We start from the raw sequence: 20796 nt of genomic DNA, 5'->3' as shown, positions 1-20796 counted from the left end.
TTTTTTTTTTTTTTTGGGGTTTTTTTTTTTTTTTTTTTTTTTTTTTTGCCATTCGAAAGTCTCTCATTTTTATGTAGTCCAATCGACTAATATCTTTGTCTGTTAATTAAGGCTATTTCACTTGAGGATAAAATTACCTTCTTTATGTTGACTACTCTGGACATGCGTTGCTTCTTAAATTGAAAAAAAATTAATCCTAAATTTTGAAATTGTTTATCTTTCATTCACCAGACATTTATTGAAAACCTATCATGTGTAGGAACTCAGTTCATCCAGAAATCAAAGCTCAGTGAGGGAAGTCAATGTAAATAACAAAGAGTATAAGGCAAATGCTATGATGGTGGGAAGCACAAGGTCTGTGAGGATATACCCAGTGCAGATGTCATAACTAACCTGAAAACTACATGTGCCCCACAATCTCATTATAAGCTATCATTTACTTTTTTCAGATATTAGTCAAATCTCACCCATTGAACTGTTTGCTATCTGGAATTGTTCTACCTCTAGAACCAGGAAAGGATGGGTTGCGAGTGTGAGAAGACTAACAATCTCAGTTGAAAGTTACCTGGATTTCTGTGCTGATATGTGAACCCTATTTGTGATCAGATATAAATGAGTTCATAGCTCAATTTTAGAGATTTTAAGAAAATATGATGGCTGTTATTTCCATTAACTTCAGAATGTAGAGGCTTTTAGACGCTACAAGTTGAAGCTATAAAGTATTTTTCACATGTACTTGTGACTAGAAAATAATCCGATAAAAATAAACTCATAACTTCCTTATAAGTGCTGGAAAAGGTAAGTAGAAAGCATTATTAGATTCTGTATTATAGACCTGGAATTACATTTGTGATATCAACTCTCTGTCTCTCTCTCACACACACACGCACATGCACACACACACACAGACACACAAACACTCAGACATGCACACACAAATACATTGTCCATCACCATTGATGTCATTATGGGTTAGAACTCACGAAACACAAATAGGCCTTTACCTAATACTTTGTTTACCTGACTTTATAGCAGGATACAAGTCAAATAGAGCAGATAAGAGCATCACAGTTCATTATCCATGAACAAGCATTGCATGCTCCCTGCACACGTTGCTTTTTTAACTCCTTACTCACAGAGGGAAAGGCTGCCAGGGATGAACACCAAGGTCTGCACAGGTCACTTTCAATAGAGGGGAGGGGGTTGGGGGGATGGGTTAGCCTGGTGATGGGTATTAAAGAGGGCATGTACTGAATGGGGCACTGGGTGTTATATGCAAACAATGAGTCATGGAACACTACCTCAAAAACTAATGATGTAATGTATGGTGATTAACATAACATAAAAAAAATTAAAAATAAAAAAATAAATAGAAGTCACAGGCTCTATTTCCTTTCCATCTTTTATACCATTTTTAGTCATGGAGGCCATAGGCTGTATTCCAATTCACAGCTTTCCCAAAGCAGATACAGTTCTATACAACAAACAATGCAGGCCCAATGTTTCCCAATCATCTTAAAGTTAGCATTCCAAGGAAACATTGTTGTGGGACCCTAAGGTCAGTCTCAGGCTAAATGTTAACCCATGCATTTTACACAATATATATAAATGCCTTTATAGGTTTCAAAATACATATTGTTTACATATAATCAGAGCTTATATAAAATTCCTTCTCCTGTAAATCAACTGATGAGTTATTTTGTCCATTAATGTATCTCCCTTTCTCCTCATACCTCTTGGGTGCAATTAAGGAACATAATGTTCTTCAGTTAGTTCTTTCAAAAGTATCTAAAGCAGATGGTCCAAAGTATGGGGCATTATTTAGATGATGCACTAGTATATTAATATACTTATCTAGTTTACTTTTTAAATATTCTCTGTAATATTGGTGAAGATATGGAGAAAAAGGAGCCCTCTTGCACGGTTGGTGGGAATGCAAACAGATGCAGCCACTCTGGCAAATAGTATGGAGGTTCCTCAAGAACTTAAAAATAGAGCTATCCTACAATCCAGTAATTGCGCTACTGAGTACTTACCCAAAAAATACAAAAACACTAATTCAAAGGGATGCATGCACTCCTATGTTTATAACAGCATTATTTACAATAGCCAAATTATGGAAGAGCCCAAGTGTCCATGAAAAAGTGAATGGACAAGTAGATGTGGTGTGTATGTATACACACACACAAAATACACAATGGAATATTATTCAGCCATGAAAAAGAATGAAATCTTGCCATTTGCAATGATGTGGATGGAGCTAGACAGTATAATGCTAAGCAAAATAAGTCAGAGAAGGACAAATATGATTTGTATGATTTCACTCATATGTAGAATCTAAAAAATAGAACAAACAAGCAAAAGAAAAAGAGAGAGAAACCAAGAAACAGACCTTTAACTGTAGAGAACAAACTGATGGTTACCGGAGGGGAGGTGAGCAGGGGATGGGTGAAACAGGTGATGGGGATTAAGGAGTGCACTTGTTGTGATGAGCACTGGGTGTTGTAGGGAAGTGGTGTATCACTATATTGTACAACTGAAACTAATATAACATGGTGTGTTAACTGTACTGGAATTAAAATTTTAAAATGTTATCTATAATAACATATTATCTTATAATAGACGTATGTTGTAGCATGTGTGTTCATGTTATAATGTAATGTTATATTTATATTAATAGAATAGTATTAATCATATCATAAAGAGTTGCCATTACAGGTTCCCATTCTTTACTACTGTGTGCCTGTTTTGGCCCTTGACAATAGGAAGAAAAAGTCTTTACTCTTGCTTATCCTGGCTCCCTACTTACACTTTGAGCTCAAGCCATAATCACTAACATGTAATGGCTTTATTGTCATTCCCTATCATGCAGGATATTGCTCTCAGCTATTTACATGAATTACCTTATTTAATCCATATAGTGACCCTGTGAAGCAGATATGGTCACTGTCTGCATTCTATATAGAAGGCACTGAGAATTAAAGAAAACTTGGCTCAGGTGCTAGAAAGAACTAGAATTAAGATTTAAACCAAGCAGCCTAACTCTAGACTTCACAGTATTGAACAGAGTATCCTACTCCTTTCCAAGGTATTTCATGTTTCTCAACCCCAGTGTCATCATCCATTTATAAAATGGGGAAAAGAATAATATCTGTATCATAGGATTGTTGGGTGGATTAAAGAAGGCTGTAAATGTGAAACTTCCTAACATGGTATTTGGCACATTGTAAGCCCTTAATAAAAATAGCCTATAATCATACTGATATATTCTACTCTAATCCACATGTCTTTTTTTTTTTCCTTTTCATTCCGATCATCTTATTTTGTTTTACTTGATTATACTTAGACCCACAAACTATAGCCTACCTTCCCATTTTATGTTGCGTATAAAAGAATTCCCTTGTACAATTTTCCTTAACATAAAAGAAAGTTAGAAGGAAGTATAAAGGCAGAATGTCTGGCATCTAGTATGCAATACATCATTATGCTTAGTAAATGAATATACTTCTTTACTTTTATTGGTTGGAGTTGGGTATGCATTTGTGAGAGTGTGTGTTTTGAATTTCCAAAAGAAAAAAAAATGCTTATTGTCTTTAAAGCATAGGATTTGGGGGAAGACTATTAATAAATGATTGTAATATGTGAATTAAATCCTAACATGTAACCCATGTGAGTAATCCGTATCCTCCTGTAAAATACCAAATTCAGTAAATTTCTGTAACATTTTAAAGCAAATAACTTTAGAATATATTTATTTTTTGCTTTTTTATTTAAACCATGGGAATCTTTTCCTCTTTTTTTTCCTTGCAGGTTTCTAGAGATTTGCCTGAGAAACAAGGAGAAATTGAGGCACACATAAAAGACCTTGGGCAGCTGGAAGAGCAGTTAAATCATCTGCTTCTGTGGCTGTCTCCTATTCGGAATCAGTTGGAAATTTACAATAAGCCAAATCAAACGGAACCATTTGACATTAAGGTAGGGGCTTTTTGCTTTAAATATTGTTTTCCAAAAAATGGCAGCATCACTGAACTAAGTTTCTCATCCATTATCATAATCATCATTGTTGTTATGTTAATAATAATAATAAATTGACTAGCATTTTTTGTTTTGTCTTACAGCACTTACTAGCAATAATATATTCATTAAGCTCTTATCACTAGAATGCCTTCATCATCTTTGTTATTATGACCTGTTTCCCATCCCTACTTCAATTGCAATCAATATATGTTTGTAGACTCCTTATCTAAAACTAAAGTTGTTTAGGAGATTAGGTGCCTACCAAATAAAGTATAGGCTCTTCAGTAAATATTAGAAAACTCTCTCAGACTGACTCCAGTTTACCTTTGTATCCTTTTATTCTGCCAACAACCTCCCTTTATATTCTAACTACAACAAATTATATGTTATGTTTATATGTGTGTGGTTTCATGCCATGTCTGTGTTCTTGATCTCTCTTCCTTAAATTACTTCTTTCTCCTTTGTTGGCATGATGAACTTTTCTATATCCTTCAAGACTGAATTCCATGTCTTTACTTCTTCAAAACTTTTTTCTATACCCCAGGTAGAATAAAAAACCCTCTTAGGATTTCTTATAAACCCTCTGTGTCCATTTCCTGTAACCTTTGTACATTGATTTACACTTAAATTTTACAGACCTGAGTACCTCATCACACTCTTCTTTGGATACAGAGGGCATCTTCTTACCTGCCTCATTCCCCTCCTTTCTGAACACCCCCATCTCAGGGCCCAGTGTCTGGTGGGTACTTGTATTTTTGAATAAAAGAATAAAGGTGGTAATGAGACACCCAGAATGGTAATGTGTTGCCCCAGGTAAACCTAGTGCTCTAGACCAACATGCCAATTGGACGCCACTATCTTCTCGTTTTAGGGTCCCTGTAGACATGGATTGTCCCTATCTTCTCTTTCCTCCCAGGAGCGTATTCCAAAGACTTAGCCCAACTTGATACCCTGCTTTGCATCTCCTTTGGGCCAATAACATTAAACAGCTAATCAGATAAACCAATTAAATTGAAATCTCAACCTCTTGATTAATGTAAGGATGGGCACTTTCAGACTAAGTAAGTTAAGTAACATCTTGAGTAAAGTTTTTCTTTTAGTTCACTGACCCTGATTTTTCAATTTGCTTGCTTTTCAGGGTTATCACAACCTCATGTTTTTTTATCTCCACGTAGGTGCTGTTTTGCTGGGAGATAAGGCAAGGATAAAATTAAGTGTGAAGATATTCTAGAGAAGAGAAAGTCCAAGTGTGGGAAAGATGGGCTTGAGTGAGGTTAAGGGGAGAGAGAGAAAGAGAGAGGTTGGGAACAACTAAAATGAGTTATATTTGCAAAGCGCACTCCACTACTTTCACCTTACCTCTTTCTGATGTGTATATCCACCGTTCTGTTAGCTGCCCCTGAGCACAGATGATCCCATGTACATCGCAGATAGACATCATTTCACCACTGCAAAACCCAGGCTGTTCATCCAGTGGCATGGTCTTCCGTTCAAGTCTGACGATTAAAGTCAAGTCACAGTAGGCTTTACCCAAACCAAATTTAGTTGGCTTTATGAAAGTATACAGGACAAGGAAAAACACATCTAGCACAGTGGTGACACAGTAGAGGTCTTGACACCAAGCCCTGGCTTCTGATGAACCACTCACCCTGCATTTGGGTTAGGTGTAGTCACAGGGACAAGCCTGGGTGAGGGCAAAGCCGTATCATCATTTGGGGAAGCCACCAGTCCTGGAATGCCTTCAGTGTTTTCACCTTGCTAGCACAGTGTCCTTAATGGTATTTGACTGCGGTGCATTCTCCAGTGCAGCTGCATTTCCTCGATGCTCATTTTTCTGTAGTCAGTAATCTCAACAAAGAAGTACAGTTACTTAGTCCAACAATCAATAACCTCAGTCAGATTCTGTTGGATCTAGCATAATCTTAAGTATTTCTTGATTTAGTATTATAAAGAGGAAGGCCATAAACTCTTTGTTCCCAATTGGAAGGAGCTTTCTGTAACTCACAGGTAAAAACACATTCCTTTACTTTTAAATATAATCTTTAGTTAAAATGAGCTCCTTCATTTACGTAAAGAAAAAATATATTCAATATTAGCTATCTCTGTACATGGAATACATTTGATAAGAAGGATAACGAAATCCTTCGATACAAAGGGATGCTGTTGACTCAACCAAAGTGACTTTAGTCCCAGTCTCACCCCCCCACCCCCCCAACTGACAATGGTTCCCAAATATGGAAAACTTGCATTGGACATTTGTTTGTCCATGGCCCATACATCCAGGCCAAACAGGTCCCTGCAGTTTAGAGTGAAAGCTCCTCTCAGCTGTGTTAATCACTTTGCTTTATCAAAGCTACAAGTCCCCACTCTCACTGCTGTGTGTACTTTCAGAGAGTCATGATATTTGCCTCCTGCAGCTTGGTCTAAATCACTGAGGGGAGAGGCAGCTGCTTTTTCCCTGGCAGTAAAATTCCTTGGCTTCAGTCCTCTGTGCATATTCTGAGTTTCTCATCTCTGGAGTGCAGATTTCAAAAATATTCCCTTAGCCTTTTTCTTCTTCTCTGTGGCTATATCCAAGGCAAAAAAGATTGTAAAATCATATATATGATGACTTGAGATATTCTCGCCATAATTCTCAGACCCCTAGCTTGTTATCAGGAAATAGCGACCTGTGTGAATAATTTACTAACTTACCTAGTCCTTTATCCCTCTTTGTCTAGCTTCTATCTAAATTCACTGTCTAACAAATGATTTATTAAGATTGCTCACAGTTCTTCTACTATAAGATACGTGATTTTAGTCTGTACAGCCTGCTATAGCCCTCTACTTAAAGAGATTAAACTTCTTTTTTCAGTTAAAGAAAGATGGGAAAATGGATTTTAAACTACTGAAAACCAAAAATAGTTTTCAAACACTGTTGTGGACATATCCATTTTTTAACACAGAGAAGGAAACTCCTTTCTAAGCTCTTAGGAATGAATGAATGAATGCAAAGAAAATAGATGCACAAGGAGCCTCCAATTCCTAAATGTAAAGAAATTGTCTTTGTCTGTCCATGGTGGCCATGGCTACCTCTGAAACAAAGAGCCTAAGACCTTGACATCTGGGTCATTTGTTTTCTCTAGTCAAACTCTGAGCACCTAGTAGAAAAATATGTAGTACCTCTGTGAGCCTCAGTTTTGCCTGCTTGGCACTTCATGCTTATTGATGAAATGCAGCTAGCTGTGTAATGAAACCCAAATAAAAAAAAAGCCTTAAGGGCTCTGTTTGAATACATTGTTTATGCTGGAGTGAAAATTGACTGCACATCGCTTGGCTTGTGCAATTTACTCCCGAAATATTCCTATTCAGGAAATCCTGCAAATAGCAGTATTTATCTTGAAAATCACCTCACAGAACCCTTAGCAAGCTGAGAAACATAATCAATGAGATCGTGATATAGAAGGTGAAAAGTAGGCATAATCACAGACCTTTCCCTTCAGTCAGCCCACTAGAAGGCATGCCTTTGAATTTAGATTTTCAAATGTACTCTCAATTTAGACATAAAATATGTTGATTTCAGATTTTAGAAATGATAATTGAATGCTAGGAACGAGGGACCAGTTAGAATTTCTATAAAGGGTCTTATGTTTTTAATCTTTAATGAATGCTGTCAATAATGAGCTGTAGGTATACTATTTATCTGACATAAAACTGCCTAACTACTGCTTTCTAAACTTTGTATTAGAATATGAGGGGGGGGCACATAATGTTAAGTCTTACTGACTGAAATATCTTCATATTGAAGACAGGGAGGGTTTCTTCTTCCCTTCAAGAATGACTTTGCTTCTGTCATCTATAAATAACATGACATACTGTTCTACTGCCTCTTCTTTTCCATGTAAGAAACTTAGTTGCCCATAATGACAAACCCACACAGAAAACTACCAAAGGACACAACTGGAGTGACGGAATGATAAAGTACATGAGCATCCAAACCCTTCTGTGTGTTCATGTTGCTGTGAGTGTTGTCAAAAAAAAAAAGGCACCAGATAATAGGCAAGGAAGACTATATTCAAGACTATTGAAATAGGAGAGAGAGACTGAAGTCAACTCCATTGAATCAAAAGGCAGCAAAGATTTTAATCACTGGGGTGAGCTAGTATTAAAGTACTGGGGGACACTGGCGGGGCTGTTGGCCACTGTGATTTGGCCTTGCGTGTTTGCCAATTGTCCCTTACTGAAGGGAGGTTACTATCCCCACCCCCACTGAGATGGGGCACCGAGGCTAGCCTTCCTGATATTTACATTTCAATGCGGTGGCTCCCAGGTATTTGAGAAAGACATTCCCAGGTTGTAGACTTACTCTGAGAAACAAACAGGGTTTTAGAGGGGAGGGGGAAGGAGGGATTGGTTAGCCCAGTGATGGGTATTAAGGAGGGCACGTACTGCATGGAGCACTGGGTGTTATACGAAAACAATGGATCGTGGATCACCACATTAAAAACCAATGATGTATTGTGACTAACATAACATAATAAAACTAAAAAAAAAAAAAAGAAGACTTACCTCTCAAAGAGGCAGATAAAGAATTTAAGTTGAAAGTTTTCTAAAGTACATGCACTAAGAAAAGAGAGTTCAGGCCTATAATCAGGAAGAAACCCATCTAATCCTTTAGTCAACCTTAAGGAGAATGCCGAGGCCATCTTTGTATAAACCCAGTTTCCGAGTCCAGAGGGCAGCCAATGAAGAAGATTCCTAGAGGTTGGGCTGGAGATGTCTTTAGATGGTGAAGTGACAATGGCAGTGGCCATTTTATGACTATTTGTTTGTTTTTTAAGATTTTATTTATTTATTCATGAGAGACAGAGAGAGAGAGGTAGAGGGAGAAGCAGGCTCCCAAGGACCAGGGAGCCCGATGTGGGACTCAATCCCAGAACCCTGGGATCATGACCTGAGCCGAAGGCAGACGCTTAACCATCTGAGCCACCCAGGTGCCCCATTTTATGACTATTTGAGTATTTGGGGTGACAGCACAGATATCAGGTTTTATAAGATTGTCCACCGTCATAGCTATTTCCTGGAACAGAGCATAAAAGCTGTGGGACTTCCAGTGAACTTCCTGAGTGGCCCTTATAGGCGCAGCTCCAGGCATGCAGGTTGTCCATACATAATTCACTGTGCTGACAAGTCCTTTGAAGCCAATATCAAGATGTCCAGCTTCAGCTCTCAGGGTTTCTTTAGAGTCTGAGAGGAAAGTTCAGCTATAGGACAATCTAGAATCTCAGTAAGGATCTGGGTAGTTAGCTTTTAGTTCTCAGTGATGCCAAGTCAGGAGAAGAGGAGAAAAAAAAATGAAGACATGAGTTTGGTGAGTTGTAGTCAGATATCGAAGGAAACTAAAAGACTTGAAAATTTGGTAAGGACGAACAAAATGTGTGAGACAGTCCATTTGCAGGTCGGTAACAATATCACGTAGTTTACAGGGAAATACAAAAGAGCTCAAAGGCAAAGAATGGGACTAGAATCTGGTAACCGTGCTCCAGTTTTCTACTGAAACATAATTTGGGTTTCTCTGTAGTCACGTCCCATGTGATCAAAGGACCTCCCAGTAAGATTATTCTTGTTTACAAAATAAAGCCGGGCTGTATTTATGTAAGTGCAGCAAGGATAGCAGCTGACTACACAGGCCTTTCAAAGTTTGTGTTGCTGTAAGTTTTTATAAAGAATCTCAGATTTGACTTTTAAAAGCTTCGCGAGATTAGGAAGCCACGCCAAGAACTTGCCATCAGATGTTACCAGCAGTACCTATAGATTGGGGTGATTTTTTCTACAGTCAAAGTCCTCAAAATATCCTAAGGTTTCCTGGGCCTGCCAGGAAGTGACCTTCCCTATTTACCTGTAAAACTGGACATCCCATAAGCCAGGCTGGTTTTCTCAAGAGGGCTTTGTAAACATTGTCTCCAAAAAGTGTACTGTAGTTATTTAAAACTATCTGGTTATATCCGATTTTATGTATATCATTCTCAAATATGACATTCCAGTCAAAACCTTGGTTATATAATCAATTTTCTCAATTATGTCCTGTTACAAGAAATACAGATTCTTATTGAATTTGTGCAAATAAACATATTGCCAGGAAAATAAACTTACTCAATAGGAGTTTGTGAATTCTGGAGGTAGGGAGAAAAAGATAAATGTTTCATTTCTGTTTATAAAAGTATAATCTACTAAATTGCTCTGAGATAGAGATGGCTTAAGAGAAAAGAAAAAGGAGTTCCTTATATCAAGAAAATAGAACATTGAAGCATCGGCAATATTCCAAACAAAAGCCGTAATCAAATGATTCTTCATTGGTTGAATCGGTTCTCCGTAATTGATTGTCATTTTGCTTGATCTCGGGTTAGCAGTTACATAAACCGATCAGCTTCTCCACTGGAGTTCTGGAAATCCTGATTCAGTCAAAGTTATTTAAGCAAAGCTGCAGAAGCTTGTGCCCTAGAGTACCTGAAATAGTCCTTTACATGGGTCTCCAAGACAGTCCCTTGTTGTTGAAGACAAGCATTCTGGCCCTCTAGCTGATTACAAGCACTTTCAGGGGAGCCTCAGAGTAAAACAACTCTGTAAATGATAAAAGGCTTCAAACAGCCATGGTTAAAGATCTGATGAGAGTTCACTGAAAGGAATTCAGTCATTTCTGTGGCTTACAACATTTTCGAGTAATAACTGGAATTATCACTGACGACATTATACTGTGGTCTGTTAGGCAAAGCAGAACCAAGTCATATCATGGACAGCAAGGGCGTTGACTAATTTCTAGTAGCTTGATATAATTACTGAAACATTTACATTAATCATATGTGGCCCATACAAATGTAACTTCTGGAAGGTTAAGCATCTCTTGTTTGATGATGCTTTTTTTATGTTGACTCAACATATCAAGTAAGTCTAACTATTCTTCATATTTTTTTTAGATATTAAGAGAGAACAAATGTGAGAGAACAAATCTAGAGATTTTTCACATCAGTTTGAGATCAAGATTTCATTTTGGGTTTGATTTGTGGAGGGCAAAATATCAAAGGTTGTCAAAAATATGAAAAGGTTTGAACCCCTGGTTAAATAGGATCATGGGTCACTGAAACAGTGTTTGACTACCTACTTAACCAAAGTGACAGGGAAAGATTTCAAAAATAAACATAGGAGGTAACATGATTATGAAAGACTGGCTCTCCAGAAAGTGAGATGATTCTTAAATAATCAAGGATATGATAAAATCAACATAAAACACAGGAAATTATTCTGATAAGACACAATCACTGTTGCTTACCTAAATTATTCAGAAGGTAAAGAAAAAGCTTTTACAGGCTCTTATTAAGAACAAATCAATAATCCGAGAAAATTTTGTCATCTTAATGAAGAAAAAAATGAATTCTAGTTTTGCATTAATATACTGTTGATACTAAAGCTCATTTGTAAAAAGCTTATAAATAAACCCGCTCAATCATAGTCAGCTGTGATCACATGAGACAAAATTTCTTTTCCACAAACTTTCTACAGCTTTCAATATCCACTCAGATTTTGTCCTACACTTTTCCTCATCTTCCTTCTGGAACAATCAGTCATTCCACTTAAGGACAAAATTACTCTCTTCTTACTTAACAAAACCAATGCTGTTACACAGCTTGTATATGTTGCATACAAAGTTGTTTCTCTTTGACCTTAATGTTTCTAGAAGTTTCATTTATATATATTGTTTATACCTTTTAACCATTAGTAACTTTGTTTTATAGAAAAAAACAGGGAGCAGATAAATGTGAACTGTCATATACTGGCATTTTGTAGCAGACTAGCACCGATTATGAAAACAAGTTGAGGGGCGCCTGGGTGGCTCAGTCGTTAGGCGTCTGCCTTTAGCTCAGGTCATGATCCCAGGGTCCTGGGATCGAGCCCCGCATCGGGCTCCCTGCTTGTCAGGAAGCCTGCTTCTCCCTCTCCCCACTCCCCCCGCTTGTGTTCCCTCTCTCGCTATGTCTCTCTCTGTCAAATAAATACAATCTTAAAAAAAAAAAAGCTGAGGTTACCTGTTCAATATGAAGGCTAAACGTTTTCAACAGTATTTGCGTAGGAGGCTTTTCTTTGGACTTAATAGGTAATCTTATGGAGGCCATGGTCTAAAATTTGGGTGAGTGACTAAAGCTGTAGCAAAGGGCGATCTGGGTGTCTCCAAAGCCCATCTGAGTATATAAAATATCCAGTTTGTTTCCATGTAGTCTTTTCAGCTTCAAGAGATTACTTTTGGGGTTCCTAAGTCTCTTGAGAGCTCCCCATGGGGGCAGGGAGCATAAAGCTCATAGATGAACTGAGGGACAGGGTGGGCAGGGAATGGTTGGCAGAGGTGAACAGAGGGTTTTGAAAGGCAATATATCAAAGAATTCAAGGGAGCTGACAGAAAGATCAAAGGTGACAAAAGGAAAGAATAGCAGAGGTCATGGGAGGGGAGAGGTTCTAGATGAACCAGTGTAGGGAGATCAGAGGTTCCCCCAAAAGACCATTGAAATTCCAAATTATCTTTAGTAAAAAAAAAAAAAAATGCCAACAAAAAGGGAAGTGGACAGCTCCACAGCTGCTGTTCTCGTCAGAGAATCAGAAGAGTGAGAACTTGTCTCCGGCCATACCACCCTGAATGCACCCGATCGCGTCTGATCTCGGAAGCTAAGCAGGGTCGAGCCTGGTTAGTACCTGAATGGGAGAAGAGTGAGAACTTACCATGGGGGAGGAACCAAAGTAACAACAACAAAGTAAGAATGCCAGAGAGAGAGTGCTTTAAATGCCAAAGAACTGAAGTTCAAGCAAATGAGATCTCAATGAGAATGTAATATGTCCTACACCCTTGGTAGCTTTCAAACAAAAAATCTTGGACTCTAACCCAGCATCAGGAGTCAATTCAGACTCCTGAGAAAAAAATCTGTCCTTACCATGCTTCCAGAGACTGTCATCAGGAGCACTGGATTTTGAGTTCGATTCCTCAGTGGATCCTCAATCAGTCAGGGGTGTGTCACTGTTCACATAATTAGCTTTTTGGAGGTTAATGTCATCTAGTCCACTGTTAGGGAGGTAATTCGCAATACAATGAGATTATTCGCATTCCAATAGTTCCTCCCTTAGATAGATTTATACTAGCTCAGAATTAGAATAAGAGATCTAATTTGATTTATTTGTTTTTAATTTTTAAGAGGTGGTGTTGGGAAGGCAAGGAACAGAGAAGAGGACACTGACCTTTTATGTCTAATCCTCATTCCTAGAAAAATAGTTTCAGTGTTTTCTATTAAGTACATCAATATTTCCATGAAATGAGTCCTGAAAAACAGTGGGTAAAAGTTATTGGACAAGGGGATGCCTGGGTAGCTCAGATGGTTAAGCATCTGCCTTCGGCTCAGGTCATGATATTAGTGTCCTGAGATCCAGTCCCGCATCAGGTTCCCTGCTCAGTGGGGAGCCTGCTTCTCCCTTTCCCTCTGCCCCTGCTGCTCCCCCTGCTTGTGCTCTCTCTCTGACAAATAAATAAATAAAATCTTTTTTAAAAAGAAAGTTATTGGACAAAAAGGTACAATATTCTCATTCACCATGCAACTCAACAGAGGTTTATTGGAAATTAACCTCCCCACACCCGAATTTAGGCTGGTTCTGGGCAAAGGTATTTATAATTCCAGCTCCAATAAAATCTTAAAGATTGTTGGTTTGTGGAGAAGTCAATATTTTAGTGGAATTAGGCATTGACCTTTCTCTTGGAACACTGGGGATCATAATTTTATCTATTACTTTTCACCCCTCCTCTCAACTCCAAAAACCATTCCTTAGTTGAGGTAGCATGATAATGGGGAGAGAAACAAAAGACCCAAGTTTGGATCCCAGCTCTGACACTTATTGGGTTTATGACACTGTTTAATTCACCTTTCTTATCCTGACTTGCCTCTTGATTAATAATGAAAAATTGGGCCAATTTCTCTGGGACTTGTTGGATTAAGGTACAACTACAGTGAGAACACATTTTCCTAAAATAATAGAAAAAGATGGTGAATGGGACCTTTCCTAGTGTAGCTGGAATTTTGACAAGAGCCTCTAAGAAGAAAAATTAGGCTTGCCAAATACACCACCCTTTCAAAAGAAAGGGGTAAGTTGCTACCAGAAAACCGATCCAAAAAAGACTGGGGATAGTCATGAGATTTTCATTGTTCACCCATCCAAATTGCCCATATAAGGAGAAGATTATAAACTTGAGAAGTTTCTTGAATTGGGAATTCCTGGAACAGAGAATTCAAGTAGGACTAAGATTTTGTTGCCTAAGAGGAAACTGGTATGTTTTTTTTTCCTATTTACTTCATGAGGGAGGAAAGAAGAGTGCTTTTCTTTCTCCCCTGCTGAGCCAAAGAGGAAAGCTCCCCAAAATTCTCTATTACAGTGGTAGGCAGACCATTCTGCTTAGAAAAGTCTCCAAATGGTGTAGAAAACAGAGTATCCTCCTGAACTTTCTAAACTTAATGTCTGTTTTCTCCCCTGGCATATTGTAAATATTGACATTTAAAACGTGTTACATTACTCTTTTGAATATATCCAGTAGACTCCAAATACCATAGCAATATGATATCTACCATCATCCACTTGAAAAAGTACACAAAACAAGCTCATCTTTAAGTTTGATATCATTTTTCTTTTTTCTTTATATTTCCATTCTACTTCCCCCAAAGAATTGTATTCTAATACAGTATTCTATTATTGTAGAATTGTACCTATTCTACAATAGGTAGAATATTCTATAGGTACAATTGCATTGTACATATAATTATTAATAATAAATATACCTAACAATAGTCAATTTACTTAAGTATATACAAATTCTGGTAAGTAATTGTTAAACATAATCAATAGATTTTTATTGGAAATTTATTAGTGAAATGGATGAGTAGGTGCTTGATAGGGTACCTTGATTAAAAGAGAATTTCAGTCATCAATATTTTGAATCTTATTTTGATTTTTCATAAATGTATCTTGGGCACAGTGTACCACTGGGATACAACAGAAGAGGCATGCTTTTATTTTGTAAAGTTGGAGGACTATCATTAACCAAAAGGTGAGAATGATAATTGGTATGATGTTTGTGTACCACAGGAATACATTCAACCTTGTTGAAGCTGAGAATTTGGAAACTGATTCCATGAACACCATCTATGCTCACATATCCCTAAGAAAGTCTTTGTGTACCCCCAGGGGCATATCCCAGTCTGCAGACTGCCACTCTGAGAAAGATGGGTATGCTATGAGAAGGAGAGAGGGGAAATTTAGTACCTGGATGGACACTTGTTAAGCTACCAAAATACCACTGAGGTCATCCAGCACAGTCCATGCCTTTAACCATTGCATAGTTCCTTACTCCAGCAATATTTGTATCGTAGTGTTGACTCACACTAAACTTACTAGTGTCTCAAGTCACCAGTTCCTTTTCACATGTGCTGCTTCTAGTTGACCTTTTCTCCATCCTGCTCCTGTGTCATCTGCTTTTTTTTGGAATTGGATACAAGGCCATCAGCCCCTTCCCTTGCCCTGCTTATCTTACTTATCCACTAAGATGCCTGGAGCTTAGGTCCAGTGCCTCCCATTTCTTGATTCAGTCCTGACCAATGCAGTGAATACACAAGAAACATACTACCCCTGGAGGCAGCATCTGTAACTAGCAGTACTGTTCTGTGTCTGGTTTCTGGTTCATCTCTGGTGATTTGAGCTCCTACATTTTCATTGACATTGTCACCTTCTGCTTACAGCCTCCCCCGCCTCAACTGTGATTGCTCTGCCCTCCTAGTTTTCTCCCCTCTCACTCTGCCCCCCACCCAGAAAGGAAACCTATTTTTAACCCCAAACTGTTTGAGACCTTAATAAATTAACCCATCAATCCAGTTGATAGCAGAGATGGAGAGGAGGTGATCTGCAGGTCCTGATTCTATAATATAGTGTATTGCAATCTCTTAGTTTCTTTTAAACTTCAGATTTCATGTCTGCCTTCCATAACTTCATCTATGTTATAAAATTTTTTTTTTTCTCAAATAGCCTGAATTCTAAGAGAGAGCCCTGCAACACATCACTAAAACCTTACCTCTATTTTGACATCAATTCCACCTTCAGTTTCCTTTGGCAGTTGTTCAATTAGTTACCAAACTCTAATTGCTTTATTTCCTATCCAGCTCATATTGTTCCATTTTGTCCATAAGCGTTAATTTTCAGACTTTATCAAATGTATCAGTGATATGCACATCAACTTCATTTGCATATATCCCTGATCAACCCCTCTAGGCAGAGAAAGACATGAGGCTAAGCTAATGAAATTTCTATTCAGCTAACAAACCATTTATTAACTACAATGTCCTACTATGTTAAGGTGACTCTCATTCTTAATTTGCTTAGAGGCAAGCTGATGTATGAATATACTGTTGGAGAGGAAACATTTTTCTCCACCCTTCAAGTTTCTTCTGCCTGGTCTAAGAATTAAATTGACATGAGACACATTAACAGGAGAAAATCAAATTTAATTACATACATGAAGAGAATCCACATAAACATGAGAGATTCCAAAGAGATTCCGTCAAAGCAAAATATATATGTCATTCTAAACTAAGGAAAAGGAGTGAGGGCCTGGGATTTCAAAGGGAAGGAAAAGAGTTCACAGAAGAATGGATAGAGTAAATGTTTGGTAAAGAAATGTTTTCTGGGCCATCCAGAAACAATGGCACTTAGAGAGGACTTGAGTCAAACCAGACTTGCTAGGTTCCTCCCTATCTACCATACCTAGTTATTGATGGTGGTAATTTCCTTTCTGGAATAGGTCCTCTACCTAAATCCTTTTAGGCATTTGGGGAGAGGTCAAAGGTCCTGCCTGAGGCTTTTGGGTCTTGATTGTTTTCAGCATGAAATTATCTGCATGTCAAAGTGGCACATCTTGGGGTGGCAAGGAGTGCTCCCTTACAATACCTCAGTTTACTAAACGCAATCAGTGCAGAAATATTTACATTGCACTGTGGCAAGTATACTTACAGAATGGTGTGATAGCTCAAAGGAGTGATACCCAGCCCAGCCAAAGTATTGTTCACAGCAGAGCTACTAAAATGTGGTCTCAAGACCAGCAGCATCACCTAGAAGTTTGTTAGAAATGCAGATCCTTGAGCTTGTCCTTAAACCTCCTGAATCAGAATAGATGGCAGTGAAGCTCAAGAACCTGTATTATAATAAGCTCTCCAGAAGATACTTTGACTTTGTATTGTTTGGGAGCTCTGATCTCAAGACAGCTTCCTGGAGGATATGGTGCCTGATCTGTATCTTTAAAAGATGAGTAGGAATTGAGAAAGTGAAATGTGTGTGAGGGAAAGGAAAAGGATTCTAGAGAGGAGAGGGAACAAGAACAAAGATAGGGAAGTGATTAATGACATGAAGTGTGGGAAGAAAAACAAATTTAGTGATGTTGAAGTGTAGCCCAGTCTCGGTGAGGCTTCTGTGCTGCTTCAAGGAACTTAGTCATTATCTTCGAGAGATGTGGGAATCATTAAAGAGAAGTAACTTACAAACTCTCAAATTGAGGCATGTAGTACCCCAAAAGGGAGTCTGGTCAGGAGGTTATTGAGGTAGTTGAGAAGCAACATGGTCTTGGGTGAGGTCTTTGGTCATAGGGATAAAGAAGAGATCATTGAGAGAAGTATTTTTTAATTTGTTGCTGGTGAGCTATTGATGAGTTATGAAATCAATTTAATGAGTGGCATGAAATAGAATAAGGTAGCATAGGGTACAGTAGAATATAATACACATTATCACATTCTATTTCCTGTGATATGGTTAAGTAGTGTTTCGGGAAATGTGTTTTCATTTAGGTATCACTTTATTTTTATTTCTAATTTTAAGAGAATCTTCACATTCCTTTTATACACAATAAATTAGTAGTGTGTCAGTAAGATCATACTGGGTTAATTACTACAAAAGATAATAAATTCATCTTCCCATGGCAAACTTGGAAAGTGTACATCATTTTATTTATTCATTGAAGAGAGTACCTTTCTGCAGTACAAAATGCAAAGCATAAAAGGGCACAAATACTCCCTTGCTTCTCCATCTTTCAACCACCTCATTTCTCTCCCCACAGCCTTGCCAGAGTATCAGTTTCTTTGATGGCACTCTGAGGATAGGATGCGATGTGTTTCCATGTTTATATTCTTCCTTTTCCTGTCTTCTTAAAAAAAAAAAAAATCTTGTAGAATACTATAAACTGTTTCTGCATTATGTTTTTTCCACTTAATGATATGTACTGACAATTATTTTCTATATTAGCGCCTTAAGGGTGTTCTGTTTTTTTTCCATTTGCGCACTCTTGTATCCTAAGGATGTACCATAGTTTATTTAACCAACATTCCAATTAAGGGCCATTTCATTTGTTTTCAAGCTTTGTCCCTGCTATAAGATGACAATGTAGAATGTTATGCTCATGCCCTCTCACACATTACAAGTATATCCATAGAATAAGTTCCTAGAAATAAGATGGGTGGGTTAAGATGGCACTTATTATTTTAGTAAATATGGCCAAATTGCACGTCACAGAGTACTCCAATTGGTAATATGAAGGAGTTTTTTCCACACACCTTTGCCAACTCAGTGTGTCATCAACCGTTTTGATCTTTGCTAAGCTAGAAAAAGATGCCATCTCATTGTATTTTAATTTGTATTCTTCTTTTGAATGAGGATAAATTTTTTTCAGGATCAAAAATTATTATAGAAAGGTTTATATTTCCTTTTTTGTGCACCATTTGTTTTATTCATTGCCATTTTTTTTCCTGTTAGGTTGTTTGTCTTTTTCTCATAGAGACAAATACAGTTTACAACCTGAAGTGAAAACATGTTCTTTTTACAACAAGGATTCTAATGAATGTTTCTTATGACAGATAGATTCTAGTCTTAAGGTTATAACCTGAAAATATTGAAACAAACCTTTGAACTTTATGGGAATGGTCTTTGCCCTTTTTAGCAAACAGTCCTGTACAGAAATTCAACATGATGACAAATTATAGGATAAACACAGATTTAATTTTGTTAAAAAATTGGAAACAGGTATGTAAATATTTGCTTGCTTTTTCTATCAATCTAACAACAGGTAATGGCTGTGACATGGTTTGTCTTTCCAAAGCCCCTATGTCAACTGACTCATTCTTTGAAAATACTTCATTAGCTGAAGAAGACCTGTAGTTTCTCCCTGCATTGCATTTTTTTTTTAGCCAAGTCTTAAATAACTTTTTGGAAGATTAAAATTTCATTCCCACACCTTCTTTTTCCTTGTGAAAATCAAAACTGCACTTTTCCAATCTTCCAGTCCACCCAGAGAGGTTTGTGATTTGATGTGCCAGTTTTATTAGTGTCCTAAGATGTAATTTGTCTAGATCAAGAGAGTTCATTTTGAGCAGCTGGGGACTTTGTAATCTCTTTACCCATCTAGGGCACCAGTTCCCTCTCATTTCTATTTGTTTTATTCTTTGTAGTTGGAATATCATTCCCCTTGACCTACAAGAAACCCAATAGGAATTAAAGCATTCCCACTTTTATCTTCCATTAACCAGTATTAGGTCATCTTCTCCAAAAGCAGACCTCTTTTTCCCTTGATCATTCTATTACTCCAAATATGCTTTTAAAAGCCATTTTGTCACCCTAGATCTTTTTTATACTTTCTTGAAATCATGTTCTTACTGTACTACAATTTTAATTTTTTACTTACCAGTCTTCCATTCTGTTAAAAGTAAGTCTTTGTTCTATTAATAGCAAATTTATATAATGATACTTTGGAGTAGGTTGCATGAGAACTTCAGAAGCAGTGTTATCATTATTTCTTAATTTCCCTCAGAAGAAAGCTCTGCTGTGCATATGGATGACATCCCTTTCTGAGTATGTGTGGAGGAGAAACATGGGAACACTTCCAGTAGTTTTCAAACAACTTCTGTTTAAGTGAATGAATGGACCACCTGGTTTACCACCTATATCGCCCAAGGGATGACTTTGACTGGCAGACAGAACACAGGGTAGAATCAATGGAAGTTAAATGAGAAAGGTTTTGAACTTGAAAGTTACCACCCTTGGTGACAGTGGGTGTTGGTAGAAGATAGCAGGCTGAGATTTCAAATATATTCAGAAATGCTGTGCACCTGCAACTTGGAATTCTCAAAACAGTACCATTTTCTAATAACTTTTTAAAAAAGGTACAGCCACCGTTCTTGTCTGATTCCAAAAGCTATATCCATGAAGCTGTTTACTCATAAAATTGTATCATTGGAAAGTAAATGTTATATCCATAAGGTAAGTATGGAAATGAATTAAAATTCTAGGTTCGCCTGGGTGGCTCAGTCAGTTAGGTGGCTGCCTTCGGCTCAGGTCATGATCCCAGATCAAGCCCCATGTCGGGCTCTCTGCTCCATGGAGAGCCTGCTTCTCCCTCTCCCTCTACCTGCTGCTCTGCCTACTTGTGCTCTCTCTCTCTATCCCTCTGTCAAGTAAATAAATAAAAAAAAACTTTAAAATTCTAGGGTTAACATTTACCCATTCCCAATTCTCCTACACACTATCTAGAGCCATGCTTCTCAAACTTTAATGTGGGTGGAATAAGCTGAGGATCTTGTTAGAATGCAGTTTCCTGGTGATACTGATACTACCAGTCTGGGACCTACACTTTGAAAACCATTTTCATGGATTCTTAAGTAGGTAAATAGTCATAAATATAATAAATATGTG

At 37.6% G+C, this 20796-nt stretch overlaps 1 protein-coding gene across 9 annotated transcripts in view; it reads left to right on the top strand.

Annotated features, from left to right (window-relative positions):
* The window catches only part of DMD (dystrophin), a 1717438-nt gene that overhangs the window by 992667 nt on the left and 703975 nt on the right, over window positions 1-20796 (top strand). For all 9 annotated transcript variants that reach the window (XM_035001266.1, XM_035001277.1, XM_035001248.1 and 6 more), the window contains one exon: window positions 3811-3975. In XM_035001266.1, coding sequence (XP_034857157.1) covers window positions 3811-3975 — 165 coding nt within the window. The remainder of the gene's footprint in view (window positions 1-3810; window positions 3976-20796) is intronic.

The sequence above is a fragment of the Mirounga leonina genome, unplaced genomic scaffold (assembly GCF_011800145.1).
Source record: "Mirounga leonina isolate KUSES-001 unplaced genomic scaffold, KU_Mleo_1.0 Mir_101595, whole genome shotgun sequence".
In the NCBI taxonomy this organism is placed as follows: Eukaryota; Metazoa; Chordata; class Mammalia; order Carnivora; family Phocidae; genus Mirounga; species Mirounga leonina.
This window is presented reverse-complemented; position numbering and strand designations above follow the sequence as displayed.